Source organism: Emydura macquarii, unplaced genomic scaffold, assembly GCF_026122565.2.
Source record: "Emydura macquarii macquarii isolate MOO-44397 ecotype Brisbane River unplaced genomic scaffold, CSIRO-AGI_Emac_v2 contig_1119, whole genome shotgun sequence".
NCBI lineage: Eukaryota > Metazoa > Chordata > Testudines > Chelidae > Emydura > Emydura macquarii.
Window position 1 is genome coordinate 324,489 of NW_027131256.1, and position 21,468 is coordinate 345,956.

The 21,468-nt window shown below is 53.4% G+C and overlaps 1 protein-coding gene across 2 annotated transcripts; it reads right to left on the minus strand.

Annotated features, from left to right (window-relative positions):
* Nucleotides 1-1,966: 1,966 nt before the first annotated feature.
* On the minus strand, nt 1,967-16,395 carry P3H3 (prolyl 3-hydroxylase 3). 2 transcript variants are annotated; one of them, XM_067545904.1, is made up of 15 exons: nt 15,949-16,395; nt 15,027-15,179; nt 14,543-14,726; nt 14,279-14,410; nt 12,980-13,113; nt 12,626-12,715; nt 12,149-12,201; nt 11,822-11,880; nt 10,772-10,896; nt 10,519-10,614; nt 9,698-9,848; nt 9,423-9,540; nt 3,924-3,999; nt 3,301-3,441; nt 1,967-2,689 (listed from the first exon to the last, which is right to left on the minus strand). In XM_067545904.1, exons 1-15 carry the CDS (start codon nt 16,387-16,389, stop codon nt 2,471-2,473), a joined length of 2,172 nt encoding a protein of 723 aa, XP_067402005.1. In that variant the 5' UTR covers nt 16,390-16,395; the 3' UTR covers nt 1,967-2,470. The 2 variants fall into 2 exon arrangements, with proteins under 2 accessions (XP_067402005.1, XP_067402006.1); XM_067545905.1 differs by lacking the exon at nt 10,519-10,614.
* Between the last annotated feature and the right edge of the window lie 5,073 nt (nt 16,396-21,468).

Below are 21,468 nucleotides of genomic sequence, written 5' to 3' on the forward strand. Positions count from 1 at the left end.
AGGTGCTGCTGTCCCCTCCTGGTTGGGACTCCCTCGGTCCCCTGGAGACTTGGCTTCCCCTCAGGATGGGAACCCCTGGTCACTCTGCGATCCGCCTCAGTCCTTCCTGTCCTGGCGCCAGCCGGCCACACACTCCGCGTCCCTCTTTCACTCTTGGTGTCTCAGCCTCTCCCAGGACTGATCTCCCCATGGGGAGCTGGGAGGCTGTGTGTGTGTAGGGGAGGGGGTGTTGTGGAGGGCTGATTCCAGGAGCAGCGTCAGGCAAATTAAATCAGACACCAGAGAGTTGGGGAAATCGGATTGGGACTTAATGCAAAGCAGGTGGGCAGGGAGGGGCTGGAGGGACAGGAGAGAGGTAGTGCACTCCTTCGGAAGGGAAACAGTGCAGAAAGATTGGACTCCCCTCGTGTATGTTAGTAACAAACGAATAAAATGAAGATTAGGCAGAAAGCACTAGGCTCATAAGCCAGGGGGGAAGGGGGCTGTCCCAGTCACTGAATCCCCACAGCCTCCTGATCAATATCCCCTCATGGGGGCAGGACTCACATCCTAACCCGAGAGGCAGGGGAAGACGGGCCTGTGCCCCTTGTGCTATCCTGGCCACCCCGAGAGAAACCCTCAGGTATGGGGACAGGGCTGGGACCATGGCCCCAGGGAGCTGGAAAACAAGCCAGCGGGGGAAATGCCATTTCTGCAGAGGTGGGATGGGGATGGCAGTGGGTGGGCTGGCAAAAACGTTCGCTTGAAGGCCTTTTGGCAGCTGCTTCTGTGGGATGCTGCTGTGGGGGATTATCTTGGCCTCAATCTCTTCTAATCTCTCCTGCAGCTTTGGCCCAAGCCTGAGCTAAATACCTTTGAACAGATCTCCTCTGACGTCAGGAAGCATCAATCTAATCACCCGGGCCACCTCTGGGCCGATGCTAGCCACCACAGCCATGCCGTGCCTGGGCACCTCAGACAGGAGCATGGAGGCCGGTGAGAACAATCGGTTTCCAAGGCCTCTCCGAACACATGGAAGAAACGATGTCGGGGGAGGAGGGACGTGACCCCGCCAGCGGATGGGGAAAGGGAACCTGAAACACACATGCTGATGTTTTTTTTCTCGCGGCTCCTGGCCATAGCGTGAGCGTAATGGATAAGACAAGATGGGATGTTGTCGGGGTGGTGGGAAATGAGCAACTGGTTTCCGCAGATACGCATCAGAGCAACTCCTCGGCGTCATCAGCGTGTACAAGGTGTGGTAGCATCTGCTCGACCTCCTCATCCTCCAAAGCTCATTGGGATGAGATTAACCATACACAGCGGCGCTGACTGGACAGAAGCTGGGAGCCAATGGCTGGGTATAGATCAATGGCCCACTCATTATACTACAGGCCCAACTTGTATCTGTCCTGGGCTCCACACAGCTCTCACAACGCCCCTCAGTCCTGCCCTGCAGCCCCTGCTATTCGGCCGGCTCTGTCTTAGGCCTGCGCATTTCATGCAGCCTGGGTTGTTCTCTGGTTCTAATCCCGCCCAGGAACGGGGTTGCTGTTCTTTTCAACGCTCCCTCGCAGCGCCTGTTTGGCTCCAATATAATCCCATCTCTGGATGCTAATACCCTGGGCAGCGACAGCCCGTTGTTCTTATCCCAGCCTGGACAACGATCAACGATACCACAGCCCTGCTCCTCCCCCGGGGATCTGGGTGTGAGAGAACGATGGTGGCCGGGCAGTGAGAGGCTCCCTACAGGAGATCCCCAGCCTCACGCCGGATCTGACCCAGACCCAGACCCAGGCCCAGCTGAGCCTGGCACTCCTTCCCCTCCCCCAAGTGTAGCCCTTGGGAGGGGAGTGTCTTTGGAGCCGGGTTTGTTTTCCCACTTCCAGGGCTCGGTCTCCCTCCATCATTTGTTAATGAAATCTCCATCCACCATGCAGATGACTCCTCTCCCGCCCTCCCTCCATCCCTCCCTCCAACCAGGCCCACAACTCCCCTCAGTCTCCGCTGGTTCATTTCCCTTTATTTCGTACAGTCACACCCGACCCTCCCTCTCCCCCTCTTGACCATGGGACTCTCTGATCGAGGGGGAAGGGGAGGGCGGGATTCCAGATGCTTCTCTCGTTCCCATCTCAAATCCCTGCAGAGTAAGAAAATCCCCCAGCCCAAAAGGGCCGGATAACTCTCCTTCCCTTGCTTTGCTTGGGTCCTGTATAAATACGTACGGTTCCACGGGAAGAAAGGACCTGCGGGGAGCCTGGCTTGTTACGTCTGAGTGAGGAAGTCATTCTCAATCCAAGGGAGTGAACACGGGGATCTGGGCGCCGGGGCCTTTCTGTTCTGCTCCCGAGGTCACTGAGACGCAAGCTGCATCCCTCCCCTACGTACAGGGTGGGTGCACTAATAAATTGCCCTCACGACCGCCGCCCCGTGTCCCTAAGAAGCCACCAGGCCCGTGTGTGTGGCCCTGCCTCCTGCTGGCATGCCTGGCTCAGAGCTCATCCCTGGCTCGCCGCTCCTGGGGTTGCTGCCCAGCCCCCGAGTGTGGTGTCCATCGCTGGCTGGTAGATCGGGCTCTTCCCTTAGGCACGGGGGGCTCCGGTGAGGTCTCACCACTGCGCTCAGCCCCCGCGTGTACCTCGCCATCGGTGTCTGACTGTTCCTGTTCCGTGGCCCCCCGTCTCATGAGCCCCTCGGCCTCCATCCGCTCCTGCAACCAGAGAGTGAGACAGGAGTTGGGGTCTCCACCCTGCACCTCAGCACACATCCCTGCGAGGAGACCATGTCCCCTGCTCCCCCCAGCAGGACCCCCGCCCCGTCCTGCGGGGCTCAGCACACGGCATTGCCACCCTCAAAAGATCAAGAATGAGACTTGCAGACACACAAACCAAACCCACCTCCCGAATCACAAGACTTCAGAAATATCCATTAGACTGTGTGTTTTGTGTCTTTTTGGTTTGATCTCCCCCTGCCTATCCCATGTGCGCGTCTCACAGGCCGTGCTGCCCACTCCCCCCCCCGTAGTGGGTTTTGGCCCCTGCTGCAGGAGCTCTCACCCCCACATCGGCCCTCCCAGCTATTAACACTGCCCCCCACCCCCTCAGTTCAGCCCACACACTCCTCATCCCCCCCACCCTCGGTTCAGCGGCACCTGACCCAGCCCTGGGGAACTCCTCGCACACGGCTCCCAGAATGAGCCCCGCTCTGGGGGAGGGGCGCGCCCACAAGCCGTTCTTCACCACGGGACCTGACCCTGTCCTGGGGCAACCCCCCCAGGCTTCTCCCTCCATGGGCCTCTGAGGAGCCAAGGGGCGGCGTTACCTGCTCTGCGTGTTCCGGAGACAGCGTGTACCAGAGGGCAACGGCACAGCGCCTCCCACGGGTCACTGCCCACACACCATGGGGATTCTCCCCTCCAGAGCTGAAGGCAACCAGCCTCCCACATTTGGGGCGCACCTGAGCCTGCCACAGAGAGGAGGAAGTGATCAATCCAGGGGTCTCACAGGCTGCCCTCCCCATCAGCAATTCACCTGGGAGGCCGAGCTGGGGGCTGGTTCATGTAGCATTAAGGAAGCGGGCTTTGACAGGGACTTTGACTTCAACCATAAACTGTCCGTGGACAAGACAGTCAGCAGGGAGGGGCAGAAAGGGGAGGGAAAGAGGAATAGGAAGAAAGGAAGTGTTTGTGATAGAAAGAGAAAGACAGACACACACACTGGCTGGCAGAGGGTGGGACACAGCGACCAGGAAGGAGTTAATTTCTCCTCTGGCCTGAGATTTTCCTAAATTTGCCTTTGGCTGCCCCAATTTGAATCTGCTGAGTTGCTAGGGCTGGATTCTTTTGGAGTGGAGGTGCCTAGCTCCCCCGCCCCCAGCGTCTGCCCTCAGGGCTAACTCCCATCCCTTCAGCCCCTCTCCTTCCCTGGGCCAAGTCTCAGACTTACCGTAATGGTCACTGCATCCAGTTCAGTGAAGAACAGGTCCCCACCCTGGAAGTCGTCATTGAGGTAGAGGATCCCACTGTGGAAAGGAGGAGACAGCAGCTGGATAGGGGAGAATCCTCATTCCCCCCGTCTCCTGACCTGGTGAGGGGCTCCCTGCTGGGCCCAACCTCCACTCTCCAAAAAGGCTCTAGGGACGATCTGTGGAATTACAGCCCAGTGAGCTGTACAGTGGTGCCAGGCAAACTGGTTGAAACAATCATTAAAAACAATAAGGAAACTAGAAGTTCATGATCTGATGGGCCTATGATGGATTATACAAAGGAAAATGTTGTCTCTCTGATCTCTTAGAAGTTCTTGACCGTGTCAGTAAAACAGGAAAGGAGAATCAATTGACATAATTTATTTAGACTTTCAAAAAGCCTGGACAAGGTTCTGCTTAAGAAGCTGCTGAAGAAGTGAAGTGACAGGAGAAGAGGCAGGGTGATCTAGGAGCAAACACTGGCTCCAGAACCACAAGGGAAGAGTGGGAATAAATGGTCAGTTTTCATCTTGCCTAGAGGTTAAGAGCAGGGGTCACAAGGGTCTGTACTTGGTTTAATATATCCATGATTTGGAAAAGGCCGTGGATAAGCAATGAGAAAGGAAAATCTGCAGATGACACAGAGTTATTTGGGTCAGTCAGTACCAGAGGAGACTGGGAGAAACGTCAGAGAGACATACACATGCTAGGGGAATGAGCAACATGACGGCAAATGAAAGCCAGTGTTACCGCATGCAAAGTGACGCACAGTGAAGGAAAATAATTAAATTACTCCTACACCTTGTATGGTTCTACATGAACTGTCTCAGCTCAGGAAAGGGACCTGGGTGTCGACAGGGTGAGGGTGTAGACAGCTGAGTGATGACCAGGGGGCATGCGGGCCGCTCGCGGGACCCGTCACCAGCCCCGCAGTGTCCTGCCCCAGGGGAGGTGGCCGGAGGCCCTGCCTATGCCTTCCGGGGTGCGCGTGACACAGCTGGGGCAGGCAGAGTGGTGTCCGGGCAGGCAGAGTGGTGTCCTGCCTGGCGCCGGCATCCGTGTTGGGGGTTGGGAACTCCCTGCATCTGCGCTCCAAAGAGTGGCAGGCGAGGGAGCCTCGGGTTTGGGGGCTGGGTGGGAGCAGGGCCTGGAGTGCAGCGTGGGCAGGGCGGAGAGGCAGCGCGGGAGCTTCCAATGGTGGCTATTTGGGGAGGCTTAGCCTCCCCCAGCCCATTATACCCGCTGCCTATGGTCTCTGCCTGGGGGGAAAATTCCTTCCTGACCCCAAAGATGGCGATCAGTGAGACCCTGAGCATGTGGGCAAGACTCACCAGCCAGACACCTGGGGAAGAATTCTCTGTAGTAACTCAGAGCCCTCCCCACTGGTGTCCCGTCACCAGGCAGTAGAGATATTTGCTGCTAGCTGTCACAGACGGGCTACATGCCATTGTAGTCAATCTCATCAGACCATCCCTTCCACAAATGCATCAAGCTCAGTTTTGAAGCCTGTTCGGTTTTTTGCCTCCATTGTTCCCCTTGGAAGGCTGTTCCAGAATTTAACTCATCCAATTTCAAGCCTAAACTTCCTGATGGCCAGTTTATATCCATTAGTCTTTTTGTCCATGTTGGTGCTGAACTTAAATAACTCCTCTCCCTCCCGGGTATTTATCCCTCTGATGTATTTATAGAGAGCAATCATATCTCCCCTCTGCCTTCTTTTGGTTAGGCTAAACAAGCCATGCTCTTTGAGTCTCCTCACGTAAGGAAGGTTTTCCATTCCTCAGATCATCCTAGTAGCCTTCTTTGCACCTGTTCCAGTTTGAGTTCATCTTTCTTAAACATGGGAGACAAGAATTGCACACAGTATTCCAGATCAGCTCTCACCAGTGCCTCGTATAATGGTACTAACACATCTCTGTCTCCACTGGAAATACCTCGCCTGTTGCATCCTAAGACTGCATTAGACTTTATCATGGCCGCATCACATTGTCGGCTCATAGTCATCCTGTGATCAACCAATACACTCAGGTCTTTCTCCTCCTCTGTCACTTCCAACTGGTACATCCCGTTTATAGCAAACATTTGTGTTGTTAATCCTTACATGCATGACTTTGCACTATTACATTTCATCCCATTTCTATTACTCCAGTTTACAAGGTTGCCCAGATCTTCTTGTATGATATTCTGGTCCACCTCCATATTGACAATAGCTCCAACTTTGTGTCATCCACAAATTTTATTAGCACACTCTGTGCCAAGATCAGTAATAAAAATGTTAAATAAGACTGGTCCCAAGATCAGTCCCTGAGGAAGTCCGCTAGTAACTCCCTCCAGCCTGACAGTTCACCTTTCAGTATGACCCATTGTAGACCCTTAACCAGTTCCTTACCCACCTTTCAATTCTCTTATTAATCCCCATCTTCTCCAATTTAACTAATAATTTCCCATGTGGAACTTTATCAAATACCTTACTGCAACCCTGGTAGATTAGATCTACTGCATTTCCTTTGTCTAAAAAAATCTCTCAAAGGAGATCAGGTGACATAATCCACTTTTTGTAAAACCATGTTGTATTTTATCCCAGTTACCATTTACTTCTATGTCCTTAACTACTTTCTCTTTCAAAATTTGTTCCAAGACCTTGCATATAATTGAGGTCAAACTAACAGGCCTGTAGTTTCCCAGATCTCTTTTTTTCCTTTTCTTAAAAATAGGAACTACATTAGTAATTCTCCAGTCATACGGTACAACCCCCGAGTTTACAGATTCATTAAAAATCCTTGCTATTGGGCTTTGTGATTTCATGTGCCAGTTCCTTTGATATTCTGGGATGGACCGCCTGACAGGAACAATGCTCCCCGCAATAACAGGGGAAATAGATGACCTCGCCATCTTCAGATGTGGACTTATAAACGGCTGAGGTAGATTTAATAAGTGAACAAAAAGACGACCGGATTCTGAGCAGCGTGTATGACCAACTTGCCAGCATCAATGGAGAGGTGGTAGACCCGCAACTGATGAAGCAATGGCCCTGGTCTGAACTCATGGAAGAGAGATTGTGCCAGGTGGCCAAATATTATCAAACCAGGGAAGTAAGAGTACAACGTCCAGTCCTAAAGAAAATCTGCAGGACCATATTACAGCAGACACATGTGGTACCCTGTGGGGGACACTTAGGGAGAGAGAAGACCCTTGAAAAGGTAACCCATAGATTTTGCTGGCTGCTCCCTATTCGAACTATTATGTGGGAGGCAGCCACTTGGGACCCTAGGCCTCCTTTGCAAGGCATGAGGGGAGCAGAGCCCCCCAAAACCAACATGATGCAGTATGTGATGTGACTGAGAGAGAAGCTGGTGACACTGGAGGCCTTTCACTAAAGAAAACCTATTGAAGTCCCAGCAGAAGCAGGAATGGGCCAGGATATGAGAATCTGGACCTGGAAATAGGACCTTGTTATTAGTACCAAACTTGAAGTCAAAGCTACTGGCCAGATGGCAAGATCCATTTGAAATGGTAAGGAAGGTGGGAATGGTCAATTATGAAATTTGCCAGCCAGAGAAGAGAAAAGAAATGCAGATTTATCATGTGAACCTGCTAACGGCCTGGTGGGACCAGGAAGACCGGCCTCTCACAGCACCAGCTCCACCCAAGCTAAGCCCACAGGCAGCCGTAGGCCACGATGCTGGACTGATATCCCTGGGAAAGAATTACAGCCTGAACAAAAATAACAGTTAGTGCAGCTGACGGAAGCCTTCCCCTCAGTCTTCTCAGCATTGCCAGGACACTCCCACCTGCCCTACCATCACACAGACACTCAACCAGGGAAAAAGGTCTGAGAGAGCCTCCGATCCCTGCCACAGAAGATGTGGGAGGTGGTCTGCCAAGAACTACAGACCATGTTAGAACGAGGGGTGGCTGAGGAGTCTCACAGTGAGTGGTGGAGCCCCCTCATGCTGGTGCTGGAACCTGACGAGTCAATCTGATTCTGTATCGATTTCCAGAGAGTAAATGCTCTATCGAAGTTTGATGTGTACCCTATGCCTAGAGTAGATGAGTTGCTAGACAGGCTTGGGATTGCCAAGTGCATATCCATTCTTGACCTCATGAAGTGTTATTGACAGATACCTTTAACAACCGCAGCACAAGAGAAGGCCACATTCTCTACAACACCATTCGGTCTCTACCAATTTCAGGTCATGCCCTTCAGCCTTTATAGAGCTATGGCCACCTTCCAACACCGGATGGACCGTGTACTTTGAGCAGCATGCCTTGGCGTACGTTGATGACATCATCATTTATAGCTACGACTGGAACGATCCCCTAAGACATCTCACCGCGATACTGCAAAGACACAGGCTCACAGCCAACCTGGCCAAGTGCAGACTGCCTGCCTGGAGATGACTTACCTCAGCTATATGGTAGCGGGTGGGTGTCTGAAGCCGCTAGGGAGTAAAGTATGAGCCCTGGAGCAGTGCCCCAGACTAGCCACAAAAAAGCAGGTGTGTCGTTTCCTGAGCCTTGCCGGGTACTGCAGAGGCTTTGTACCAGGCTTTGCCATTGCACACCCCCTGATGGACCTGATAAAGGACATGAGCCCTAAGAAAATTCGATGGTCCAAAGTCCGCAACAAGGCATTTAAGAAGCTGAAAGAACAGCTAAGCTGAGAACCGGTGCTCTCACTCCCGGCCTTTTCCAGATGATTCACTTTCTAGACAGATGTCTCAGATGTGGGTCTTGGGAGAGTACTTTGGTAGGCACTGATGGAGAAGAACACTCCATCCTGTACCTCAGCCTGAAGCTGTTTTCTTGAGCAATATCCTACTCCGTCATTGAGATGGCTCTGAAGTAGGCTGTAGACACATTCTGATATTATTTGTTGAGGAATCCTTTTAGTGACAGATCACGGTCCCCTCCACTGGCTGAGCTGAATGAAGGATACCAACCAAAGGATCATGTGATGGTACCTTTCCCTGCAGCCTTATCGTTTTCAAGTACTTCACCGAGAGGGAGAGATCAGAAGAACGCAGATTTTTTCCACGGGCACAGGAAGAATGAGGAGTACCCTGCCACCAATCTTGAGCGGGAGGGTGTGTGATGGGATGTATTCCCCCTTCAGTTCTAGTGTGAGGTTTCAAGAGCAACTCTGGACCACAAACATTTTGGAAGGGATGTTAAACCTCAGGCGTCAGGGATTACGTCAATCCCCAACAATTAGAGACCAGGCTGTGACCTAACATGGGGGGCAGATTATCCCACATCTGTCTGTTATGGAGTGTTCTGCTCTTTCCTCTGAGAAGGCTGGTCCTGGCTACTGTCACAGACAGGACACTGGACTAAACAGATGTCAGGTCTGATCCAGTCTGTCAATTCCTCTCTTCCTGTGCAACTCTGGGGTCCCTCTCCCTCGGTCCTCTCTGGAGTGGGGAGATATTCTCACCCCCCACCCCCACTCTCAGTTCTGGGCTCCCCTCTGGTCTCACCTGTAGTCCCTGTACATGTAGGCCGGTGGTTCTCTCCAGCATTCTTTCCCCTCAGGATCCAAGAGACAGTTATCAGCGTGAACTGGGTGACTGAGATCCATGCGACCATCTTGTTCCCCTAAAAAGGGACATTGCAGGGGAACATTAGCACCCTGAGTACGAGGGGAGGGACATCTCTAAGGGGGACACAGTTGGGATTAGAGGACACGGGGATCCTGAGTGTGAGGGGAGGGGAATCTCTAGGGGGAACAGGGCTGGGATTAGGCTTTCTTTACCTTCCACAGCTGTGCGGCACACCAGGTGTGTGAATGAGAAATGGAGCCTTTTCTCAGGGCTGAAATAGGACTCTACTATTTTCCGGGATTTCTCGCTGGCATGCAGGAGCAGCTTGGCATCTCTCCAGTTCACAGTCCCATCCTGCGCCAGCTGGAAGGTAAAACCAGCCTGTGAGAAACCTCATGTGGAAACAACACATCTGTGAGAAACAACATGCATGTGCAACAAAGCAGCACGTCTGCGAGAAATCCCGTGTCCACACACGTGCATGAGCAAGGATACTAGTGTGACACTCCTGTGATTGTGCATGTGCAGGAGAGAAACAAGCCATGAGAAATGTCACCTCCATGCACGTGTATGCAATGGAGAAGCAGAGCCTGAAAAACACCCTCGTGTGTGACAGAGGGAGAGAAGCACACTGGGGAAACAACAGAGGAAATGAAGCCCCTGAGACAGCCGCCTGCAGAAGCAGGATAGAAATACACCCATGAAGTGTGCCTGTGCCCGTGTGAAACGGTGCCACCTGAGAAATAGCCCGAATGGGCCCAAGGCAGGGTAACGAGGCGGAGAGGGACACCCCGCATGGGCCCGAGGAAGGAAAGCATACATGTGAGAGAAATGTGTCCTGGGGACCCCCCCCCCACGTGCAAAAAAGCAGGCCTGTGAGGCAGCCCATGGACGCAAGCCAGACAGAGGAGAACACTCCTGTGAATCCCCGCACCCACCCACAGGCAAGCAGCAGAAGCCCCGGGAGCTCTCTGAGCCAAGCCATGCCCGAGGGATGGGATGTAAACACACGCAGATGGACTGAGCTGTCTACCTGAAAAGCCCTTAACACTGTTAACCCTTCAAATCTCTCGTGCGGTGTGTGAGGGGACCGTCTGCCCCGGTAACCATCTCCTGTGAAACCAGCTGCCTGAAACAGAGTGCAGGGTTGATTCAAACCTGGTCTCCTTCCTCCTCCCCTCCACCCTGATGTTGCAGCTGAGGACAGCAGTGCTGGGATGGTGTAGGAGGCTCCCCTCCCCTCTCCTCCCCCGTGTCCCAGTACCCCTGTGGGCTCCTGGCCTCACCTTTGCCAGCCGGAGAAGGTCCTTACATTCAGAATCAGTCAGGACTCTGTCAAAGACAACCCGCTGGGATCCATTCAGCTGGCGAGAATCCATGGAGATGGTGATGCCCTCAAAAGTGAATGGACCTGTGGGGAGGTTGGGGGAGAGGAGAAAGGGCTCGGCCTCCTTGTGGGTTCGGCCTGGATCTGCAGAAGCAGCTGAGAGTCCAGTAAGGTCCCTAAACTACCCCCCAGGGAACAAAATCTGGCAAACACTTAAATCAACCTCTTCTTCACTCTCACTTCTTGTCCCACCTCCTACCCCTCGAAACGATGTGTCGGGGCCATTTGGCCCCATCAAGTACTAATGGCTGTTAGCAGTTTGGGGAACAGAGAGGGGGGCAGGCCTGTAGGGTTTTGTTTTAGGGTTATCAGCCCCCTTCGCTTCCCATACCTGATTTCTTGACAGGAGGAATTGTAAACACGCGTAGGTCTGGGCAAGATCTCATGTGTGTTACCAGGGAACATTCTCAGGAACCAGGCCTGGCCCAGACTGAGCCCCTGCATGAGGTTGTTGGGGCTCCAGGAGCTTCTGGCTGGGAATACAGGAGTCTGGGCTGGGCAGTGAACAGCGTAGCAATGTGTTTCTCACAGAGAAAGTATTTTCCAAACTTAGCAAAGCCTCTGTCTCCTCTTCTCTCCCTGTCTCTCTCCCCTGCAGAACTGAGCCAGCTGGACCTGAGCCAGTTGTACTGACACGGCTGATGCCCAAACCATTCAGCATGCCCACACTACGGTCTGAACTTCTGCAGGTTCACTCTGCATCTACATCAGCGCTGTCCTAAACTGCTTCAGCTGCCATGCCCCCGGGCTCCCATCCCACAGGACACAGACGCAGTGTACACTTGGAGATTTTGCCAGGCAAACTGAGCACTGTTGGATAGCGATGGGAGGACAGGCTGAACATTTCAGTTAGTTCTGCATCCACACCAGCATCAAATCACTGAGCCTGGAACAGCAGCATCTCGGACAGTATTTAGCCTTGTCTCCCATTCCAGGCCCTTTTACTCACCCCTCTGCTCCTGCTGGCCCACATCCAGATTCTCCAGTCTCTGCTTCTCCTGATTCTCTCTCGGGAGCAAGGGAGAGACACAGACAGGGGATGTCAGTATCCAGAGATATGGTCCCTGGCTCCCTCCTCAGTCAGACACTCAGCAATAAGCCAGAGTCACAGATTCATAGATTCCAAGGCCAGCAGGGTCCATTGTGATCATCTAGTCTGACCTCCTGTAGAACACAGGTAACACTCCCCCACCTCTGTTATTTCGCTCATTTCCCTTCCCCTCCCAGTACTCAGCATGCCTCCAACTCAGTCCCAGGTGGCTGGTTTCGCTCTTACCTGTGTTTTTCCTTCAGACTTTCAGGAATCAGCTCATCAGGGGTCCAAAGGTCCTAAAGAAACAAAACCAGGGGCTCAGTCACCCAGCAAACCCCTCCCAATGGTGGATCAGACAAAGGATCCTGCCTACTTCCCCGCAGGCCAGATCAGACCACTGGGCCTGTCTAGTTTGCATCCCCGCCTCCGACACTGCTCAAAGAGATCCATAAAGTCCCAATAATGGTCCCCATGGGAAATTCCTGCTTGCCCCCTCCTCCACAGCTGGGGCTTACCTCAGGTCCCAGAAGCAGGAGAAAGGAGGGCTTTGGGGATTTTCTTTTCACCTCAGGTCATTCTCACTCACATTGGTGTCTAACCCTTACAGTGCCAGAATAATATCTTGCTGAAGTGAGTTCCACAGGTTATGAGCAATAAACTGCCCTCATGAGTCTAGGACCAGGAGAACTCAGCTCTCTGAAGGAAGATGCTGCTACTTACAGGGTCATTAAAAGTTCCTCCCAGATGCTCCACTGCATAGTAAATCAACTTCTTCTCCATCAGAGACCTCTGCACGTAGCGCTGAATGTTCTGGAGATGCACACAACTGTCAAACAACTGTCCCACAAAGGGGATCCAACCCTGCCCTGGGGAAACTCCCATCCATACCCCAACCCCATACAGGCACTGAGGAGACCCCAGACTGATGACGTGTATGTAGGGGAGTCAGTCTCCATCTTCAGTCAGTCCTGGGCTTCTCACACACACACACGCACGCAGAGATGGCTCTCCCCCCAGCCATAGGGGGTCCCAGGAGATTCAGAGAAGGCAGCATTGGAGGAGTGTTGCTGGTACCTCTCTGGCTGTGACTGACGCGCTCTCGCCCAGCTTCGCCCGATATTGTTTCATCTTCTCCAGCATCAGTTCATCCGCAGGATAGAAGAGCAAGTAGGAGGCGGCACATTCAGCTGCCAGTGCCGGGTTCCCAGCTGGGGCAGAGGCAGAGAAGGGGTTGGGCATGGTAAGAGCTCTGCAACTCTGGCTCAGATGCTCAAAGGTATTATGGCACTGAACTGCCATTGAGACCATTGGTGGTCAGGCACCTAAATACCTTTGAGGATCTGGGACCATGAGGCTATTGTTGTTATCGGTACATATTTATATGGTGCCAGCCACTGAAGCCAGGCAGCATCACAGAAAGACACTCCCTGCCCTGAAGGGCTGATGATCTAAAGACAGAGGCTGACAAAGGGCAGGTGATGGGGATACAACACGCAAGCCACGAGCCTGGGGAAGAACTGGCTCAGTGTGCTAGCTCCATGGAGCTCTTTCAGCGGGGTCAGGAGGTCGTGGGGGAAGGGTGAGGATGGGAGCAGCAGAAGGGAAGGAGCGGAAGAGGGACAGTCACAGCTCATCACCAGCCTGGCCATGCTCAGCAGGCTGGCATCTGACGGCCTCATGGGAGAGGTGAGGGGGCTGGAGGAGGATGGGGCCGTGGCTGTTTGGATTTTACCCGGGTGTTTCCCCATGCACAGGGGGCAGCGTGGGAGGGAGCATGCAGGGCTGAAAGGAGAAACTAGCTGGTGCGGACAGAGTGACCGCGGGGACCAATGTCACTGGATCAGCTAGGCAGGGCACGGATAACTCACAAAGGGCCTTCCTGGGAGAGCCAAGAGGTTTGTGCCTGATGGGGAGCTGACAGAGGGATGCCCAGAGGAGGCAGACGTGATTAGAGCCCCAAAGATGATGTTAGCAGCAGCCTTTTAAAGAGACTTGAAAGGAGGAAGGGCTGGATAAGAGGAGGTTGCCATAGTCAAACTGTGAAATGGGGGGGGCTGGGACGAGAGTTTTGGCCGTGTGGACGGAGTGGAAAGGCTGGATTTTAGAGACAAAGAGACCAGGTTAAAAATGGCCTGAACACGTGGGTCCAGTGAGAGAGTTAATTCAAAGACGGCCCCTGGTGTTAACGACGGAGAGGAGGGTGAGGCTGTCCGTGGTGAAGGAGAAAAGGAGCACAGGGGCTGAGCTTGGAGAAGAAGGACGGAGAGCTGAGTTGGACTTGCGGATGGGTACAGCAGAGCCAGGCAGCTGCAGGCGCTGGCTCCCCACTCGCTGGTCTGACAGCACCACCTGTTGGCCCGTGTCTCTGCTTACCTTGATCATAAGCAAACTGCAGTAAATCAAAATGGGACGGGATGAAATCTTCCGTGGCGGAAACCCGTCCTGGCTTGGTGGCGATCTCCAGGACACAGTGCTGCCTGCACTTCAGGACCTGAACATAATGGGCTGAAATGGAAAGAGGGGCTATGACGGGCGGCACTTCCAGCAGCAGAGCAGCTCCTCTTTCTGCCAGGGCTGGGCTGCTGGGCGACGGCGCGTGTCCAGCCACACCGCACCCCTCCGTGCTGCTAACGCTACCTGCGATGGCTTCATACAGGCCAGGCTGCATCTCCTCCTCTGTGCCGTCCTCCTGGGGCCCCTCACACAGAGCTCGACAGTCCTCCACTGCCAACAGCGCCTCTTCGAGCGACTCCTCCAGCTTCACTGTGGCCTGCAGGTACTCGTCCACGTTGTACCGCTGCACCCCGGCCTCGTACGCCTCCTGCAAGGAACAGCGCCGCAGCAGCCCCTGGTTAATGGCGGTACCCCCACCCTCCTTGCTCGGTTGGTAACGGGTTAGCCAGGACTTTGGATCAGCTCTGCCATCTAGGGGCCTGTCTGGACAATGCACGGTTCGTACTGCCTATGGCAACCTCCAGGTCTCACGCCATGAGATGGCCTGTCAGGAGATGGAGCAAGGGTGGGAAGCCAGGTTTTATCCTGGGCTCTGACCCCTATGGGTAAGTTGGCAGGCCTTGCCGAATCGTTTCCCAGGTGTACCGAGCTCTGTGGGGGGTCTCACCCAGTACGGTGTGGCCTGCAGATCTCGGAAACTCTCCGGCTTCACCCCTGCCATGCGCTGATATTTCTCCATGTCCTCGCGCATCTGTAGGTGCTGGGGGTTGGCCACGAAAAACGTGTGAGCTGCCGAGACCGCTTCATCCAGCTTCTTCAGCTGCAAAGACAAGACGGCCCACGTAGAGCATCTGCCACGTCCTGGGCAGGCCCTTCTCGTGTCTAAAACACCCCCACCCCACCCCACCACTCCCCTCCCACATGGCTTTAGGCACCCTGGCATTGGAACCGTTTTTGTAGAACAGACCTAAAAACAACGTTGACCCCTATTGGATATGGTGAGATGTGAACGCATCCACATGCCTCCCTCCTTCCCCCATCTGCCTACTCGAGCCTCCCACCCCATTTTGTGCCCAATCCATCTCCCATGTCCCACCTCGTAACCATTATTGTGGGAGCTAATTCTAGCCATGCTGTGCGTGCTGGAAGTGATAGGATGAGAACCTGGTCTCCATCCCTCCCTGGTTTTCTTTCGCCCTTCTCCAGCCGAGCGTCTAACTCCGGAGGAGCGACACAAAAGCAGCACACGGAGTGAGTGGGGGTGGGCCGGGCACAGGCTGTCCCCGGTGTCAGACCGGTGACTCTGGGCGGGGCAGCCTGCAAATCACGGGGGGGACGGAAGAGCCACCAACACCTGTGCACACGCAGGACCCAAGCGTGACAGTGACTGGAGGAAAGGCGCCGAGACCCGGCCCTAGCTGCTCCTGGAAGGCGGGGGGGACTCTGGCTCCTCCGGGGGAAGTTCCCCAAGTGCTTTGCCCCCGGCCCCGGGGCCCCTGCCCGGCGGAGGGGCTGGAAGCTGGGGGGCAGGCGGCAGGGACAGCAGGAGGGCAGCCCCAGCCCCAGCCGGGAGCGAACCCGCCCCTCACCTGGAACAAGGCCACCTGCAGGTAGTTGTAGGGCTCCCTGCGCTCGAAGTCCCGCTGGGTCTCGGCGCTGGCCCGGTGCAGCGAGGGCTCGGCGCCCAGCCGGCGGCCCAGGCACTCCCCCAGGCACTCGGCGCGCTGCAGGACCGGCTCGAAGAAGCGGCTCTCCCAGGAGGGGCTGGCCGGGCCCGGCGGCCCCGCGAAGCCGGCCTCCTCCCGGCACCGGCCCCGGCAGCCGCGCCGCGCCTCCCGCAGCTGCCCGTAGCTGTGCAGGGAGCGCCGCAGCAGCTCGGCCGCCCGCCGCCAGTCGCGGGCGAAATAGGCCCGGACCCCGTCGGCGTAGAGCAGGTCGTAGGGGGCCAGCCGGGCCCGGCCCGGGGCCGGGGAGCAGCGCGACGGGCCGGCGGCGGAGAGCAGCAGCAGCAGCGGGAGGAAAGGGGCCATGGCGGGGCAGCGCCCGGCCGGGAGAGGAGGAGGAGCGGAGATGGAGGGGGACACACACACAAGTACACAAACACACACACACACACACACACACAAATACACACACGCAGGGCTCAGGCAGCAGGCTGGGACTGGAAGGAGGCGGGCGGACGGGACGGGACGGGACGGGACGGAGCGGGATGCCGTGGGGCTGGCCGGGGAAGTGGGGCGGGAGCGGAGAAGCTGCAGGCGCCCCGGGGCCAGGAGGAATTCCTCCCCCGGAGCTTCCCCGGCACGAGCCAAGAGAGCCGAGCGAGGAGGAGGAGGCGGCGCGGCCCGGGCCGGGGGCGTGTGCGGGGCCCGCCGCGGGGAGGGAGTCGGTCTGTCTGTCTGTCTGTCTCTGCAGGAGGTAACAGCCTAGTCAACGTGGCGGCTGCCGGGCTCCCCCTCGCTGCCGGCCCCGGCCCCCGGCAGGAATCGAACCTGCGCGGCGCTGGGCTGAGCCGAGGGGCCTGGCGGGGTTCTGAGCAGAGGCGCCGGACCTGGGGCTGCAGCCGCAGCCTCCCGGCCTGGAGCGGTTCCCCTACATACAGGGTGCACAGTTCGGTTCAGCCGCCCCACTGCACTCATGGCTCCAGCACATTGGTTCTGACCCCCGCACGGTAATGTGGCAATCACCCGCCGCCCAAATCTGCTGCTGGAGCAGCGGTGAAGAGGCCGGCCGCCGAGCTGTCATGCTGGAGACTGCCTGGGAGGCTGATTTGCAAAGGAACCAAGTCGCTGCCGTGCCAGTGGCTGCAGGAAAGGCCTGGCTCAGCACCTCTGAAAATCAGGCCAGATGTTTTGTTGCCAACCCTCAGTTTCATTTTATGTCTAGCCACTTCTGGGGCTTTTCTCAAATCCTCAGCTCCCCAGTCATGTGAGCACAGGAGACTCATAAAAAATGGGTACATTTCTAGCCCGCATAGGCATGGAGAAAAGCTTGGGAACATGGCCTTAAAGTCTCAACCCCCCTCCAATCTTATTATTTGTTTAAACTCGCCTGTTGTGGGCTCCTCACTCACGATCTTTGAATGCGTGTGGCTGGCAATCTGCTATAACCTGGTAACATCATGGATGTTTAGGCCAACCCAGCCCCCACTCTGCATGGGCCAACAGAGCTACAACACCCCCTCCTTCCCCAACTTGATTGTCTGGTGTGATCACATCCCAATGTTGTATTTACCATGGTGCAACCTGGGTTAGCAGCCATAAACTAGACCTGTTCTGGGAGATCATTTCTTCTCTGGCTGATCCCCCTCTGTCTGAACCGAACCCCGCTGACTCATGTTGGTACTCTCAGAATACACCTGGAAGGCAGTCTCAGCTGTTACTGGGTTCCACCCCTGGAAGCAGTGCCCCAGAGGTAAAGGACCATGTATCCTATTCCCCAGTTCCTCCAGGCCAGCCAGTCCCCTCAACCTGGGGCAAAATTGGAACTGGTGTCCTGCAGGTGAAAGACTCCATGTCCCATTGACTGGCACACTAGTCCACATCTCAGAGCTTGGCATGAAGGGGAAGCCAGCCATGGTGCGTGTTATGGTTGCCAACATGGATGAAGTTCAGCAGGTGCTGTCCCTGGGATCTGCATGCAGTAAAGGCTTCTTTGTGTTCTTCTCCAGGAGACCCTGGTTCTGTTCTTGAATCGGGGGGGAAAGCATTGGCAACTAGGTCTGCAGGCTGTGGGTGAGGGTCAGCTGGGTGGATGGGCTCTTGGTGTCGGGGTCCAGTTATAAAGCCAGGTTGCATTAGACACCTAGGAACACTCCTGCTGTTAACCCCCATGTTTGAACTTCTTTACCTGTGTGACGCTGTCTGGATTGGGGTGACTTTTAGAATATGATTTGATATCAGTGTTGCAAATTTACAATGGTTCGTGCGAGACAGGCCATGTCAGGTACCATTGGAAAGGTTATCGTTTGCTAAGTAGGATTATATTATTTATGTGCGTGTGTCATAGTCGTATTGTAAGTTATGGATACGTTTGATGTATCTGTATTTCAGCTGGTGCTGTGTTTCTGGGTGACACCCCAGACAGGATGGTAGCAGCAATAAGCCTGCGTCATGGCCCATCAAGGGAACACAAAGGTACAATGAACCCCAGAGCTACACCTTATGAGTCACCAGGACTCGTCTGTCTAGGTGACCTGACCTGGACTCCATCTTGAGTTGTGTGAATTTCCTCAGGCCGCATGGCAAAGGGACATAAAAGGCAGCTGCTCCATCCTCTGGGATCCATCCCATGTTGTCTTTCATTCCTGCTTCCTACATCTGGACCAAGTCATCTGCAACTGAATCTGTGAAACAAAGGAGTGAGACCCATCCAGGTACTGGATGTACTCCAGAGGGACTGTACAAGCCTGCAAATGCCAAAGTTCTACTAGAAACCTGATATATATGGACTTCCAAATCATTTGTATGTATCTGATTGCTTTAATCATATAGCACCTCTCATCTGGTTGGTTTCTTTCCTTTTATAATAAATCTTCAGTTTTAGTTACTAAAAGATTGGCTGGCAGCGTGGTGTTTTGGGTAAGATCCAAACTTATATTGATCTGGCAATGTGGCTGACCCTTTGGGGTCAGGAAAACATTTTGTTAAAAGAAATAGAGTTTTAAATAACGTTTCTCTTTACTGGACCTAATTGCAGACTGGGAGCCAGAGACTGAAGTGCAGTAAAGCGGGCTGTGTATTTTTTGTTGTAGCTTCTTGATAACCAGTGTGGGGAATCAGAAGCCCTGTTTGTGACTGGTTGTGGAGTCTTACTGTTACCCATCAGTGCTTGGAGAATCTGCTCTTTTTTTGCAGCCTGCCCTGACCTTGGCATTTTCATGTGTCCTACCCTTGACACAGACAGGCCACAATGGCATAGTCGGCAGGATCCACAAGCCCAGATCGTTTGGGTTTTGGATCAGAACCCCACGCTATTCCAAACTTTAAAATTCGATACTGAGAGTATTAAAGTTAGTCATGATGAGTGAGCCACGATCATATGAAGCAATCAGACTGCAAGTCCTGAGAGAGAGCCTGAATCTTCAGCATAAGAGAAAAATGGCAGAAGTTCAAGTGCAAGAGAAAGAAGCCCTGGCCCGGATGGAAAGAGAAACTAAAGAGAGGGCCAAGGCACACAGGAGGCTGGAACTGGAAGCTGAGGCAAGAGTTTCCAGGCTTGAACTCCAAATCCAAATAATAAAAGAACAGCATCTTTCTGGAAGTCCAGCTCTTCTCAGTAGCAAAGATTGGGAAAGAATCTGTCCAGTTCACAACAACTTTGGTATGTTTGATGATAATCTGTTAAATACATATAATGATGTGTTGGCCATATAATGTGGGTTGATGTCATAACCCAGCCCCAGAGAGAGTATGAATGTAACTCTTCTGTGTTAGCTGTAATCATCAGGGAGAAGTGGGGGGTGGGGGTGCATGACTCTAAGTTGTCCGTGTTTAGCCAGTGTGACAAGGAAGAGAGTGTCTCCAGCCTTAGGATTGTGGGAAATAGCAGCTGGTCTGTTCAGAAAAGCAGTTTATCTGCGGGGAGAGAGTTGGTCTCCAGTGTTCTGTCTGTGAAACAAGCAGAAAGCACCTCTCAGCTTATGCTGATTGAGGATTTGTCAATTGTACCAGAGGTGGTTCTGGATTCAACTAAAACCCAGGAAGGAAGTATTCCTAAGCCTGTGTCTGTTGGGGGTAATGACTTGCCCAATGACTATCCCAATTTCCAGCTGTTTGTCTGTGAACAGCCATGTGGGCTGGGACAAAGGGGAGGAGACTTAAACTGCTGTACATTTGATCTGCTGAGGGAGAATTTTCTGTCTGAGCAGCAGACAGAATGTGCCTCTCAGTTTATGTTGACTGAGGATGGGTCAGTTGTCTCAGAGTTGGGTCTGGACTTAACTGAAACCCAGAAAGCGTCTGTTGTTTGTGACTCAGGAAGATGTTTCTTTAGAACAACCCCTAGCAGACCAGGGAAAGGGCAGAATTTCTGTGAAAAAACGACTTGCTTGAAAATGCTCCTGGAGGAATAAAGCAGTAACTTTTGCAAACAGTTTGCTGCAACTGAAGCATGTGGAAGTGAATTGGTTGAATTAGCTCAGAATGAAGCACTGCCTGTAGCAAGCGTCAGTTCATGTGCTGAGAGACTTGCTGCAGTTTCTTACTGCCAGAGTTTTTCAGATGTGTATGGCCTCGCTTCAAAAGGATCCGGCGTGGATATACTGGAGAAGGTTCCTTATGGAATGAAAAGTATTGGGAAGTTTGAAAAGTCCTGTAACCAAATGGCTGTGTTTGGTCAATATATTGGGGAGACGTCGTTGGTGCACGAATGTCTTCATACTGACTCTTCAAATAAACAGATAGTGTCTCAGGTTCAGAAGGAAAACTGGGTAGTGTAGCTGAATCTACACAGCAGAAGAGCTGTGCAGTTGATCTCTTGGGAACACAGGGGTGACAGGCAAACTCTCACCTCTAGACACTTTGGATATGTCTTGTAGTCTCTTAGTGGACTTAGGCACATGTGATTGCAGTTTGAATCATAGATTGATGGTGAAAGGACATCAGAACCCTATTTCTAAAATGGGGATGAAAAGAGTTGCGATCTCTTTAAAACAGAGTCCAACCTTGAAATTGGTCATGGTTGAAAATTTGAAAACGAGTGAACTAGCTAGTGTGGGGGTTGATGCAGGTTAGCTGCCTGACAGAGCGGGGAAAAGATTTACCCATAGCTGTTAGCACAGAGGGCACACCTGGCAAAATCACATAAAACATGCCGAGATTATGCAGCCAGAGCAGATCCAATCCACTCTTGATCTAACCAAACCTATGCTAATGTTTGTAAGAAATTCAATAACACTGTTACCTCCATAATCAACCTTACAAAGAAAAAGCTTGTTTAAACCAAACATGATTTTGATGCTAATGTTAAGTCTTATAATGAATTTGTTGGTAATGCCAAGAACTAAAAATGTAGCATGTGTGTGATCTTTTGTAAAACTGTCAAATCTGCTAAGCTGTAATAATACAAAACCAAGAATGGAAAATTCCTGTGATGCATTCAGCAGTGTC

Bases quoted from the DNA above. Each gene is read 5' to 3' on its own strand.
- P3H3 (XM_067545904.1), bottom strand. From the start codon at position 16,389: ATGGCCCCTTTCCTCCCGCTGCTGCTGCTGCTCTCCGCCGCCGGCCCG. The intron at 4,000-9,422 runs GTGAGACCAGAG...TCCTTTCCACAG, and splicing joins TACATGTACAGGGACTACAG to TGGGATCCTCTACCTCAATG. The intron at 3,442-3,923 runs GTAAGTCTGAGA...TCTCTGTGGCAG, and splicing joins TGGATGCAGTGACCATTACG to GCTCAGGTGCGCCCCAAATG.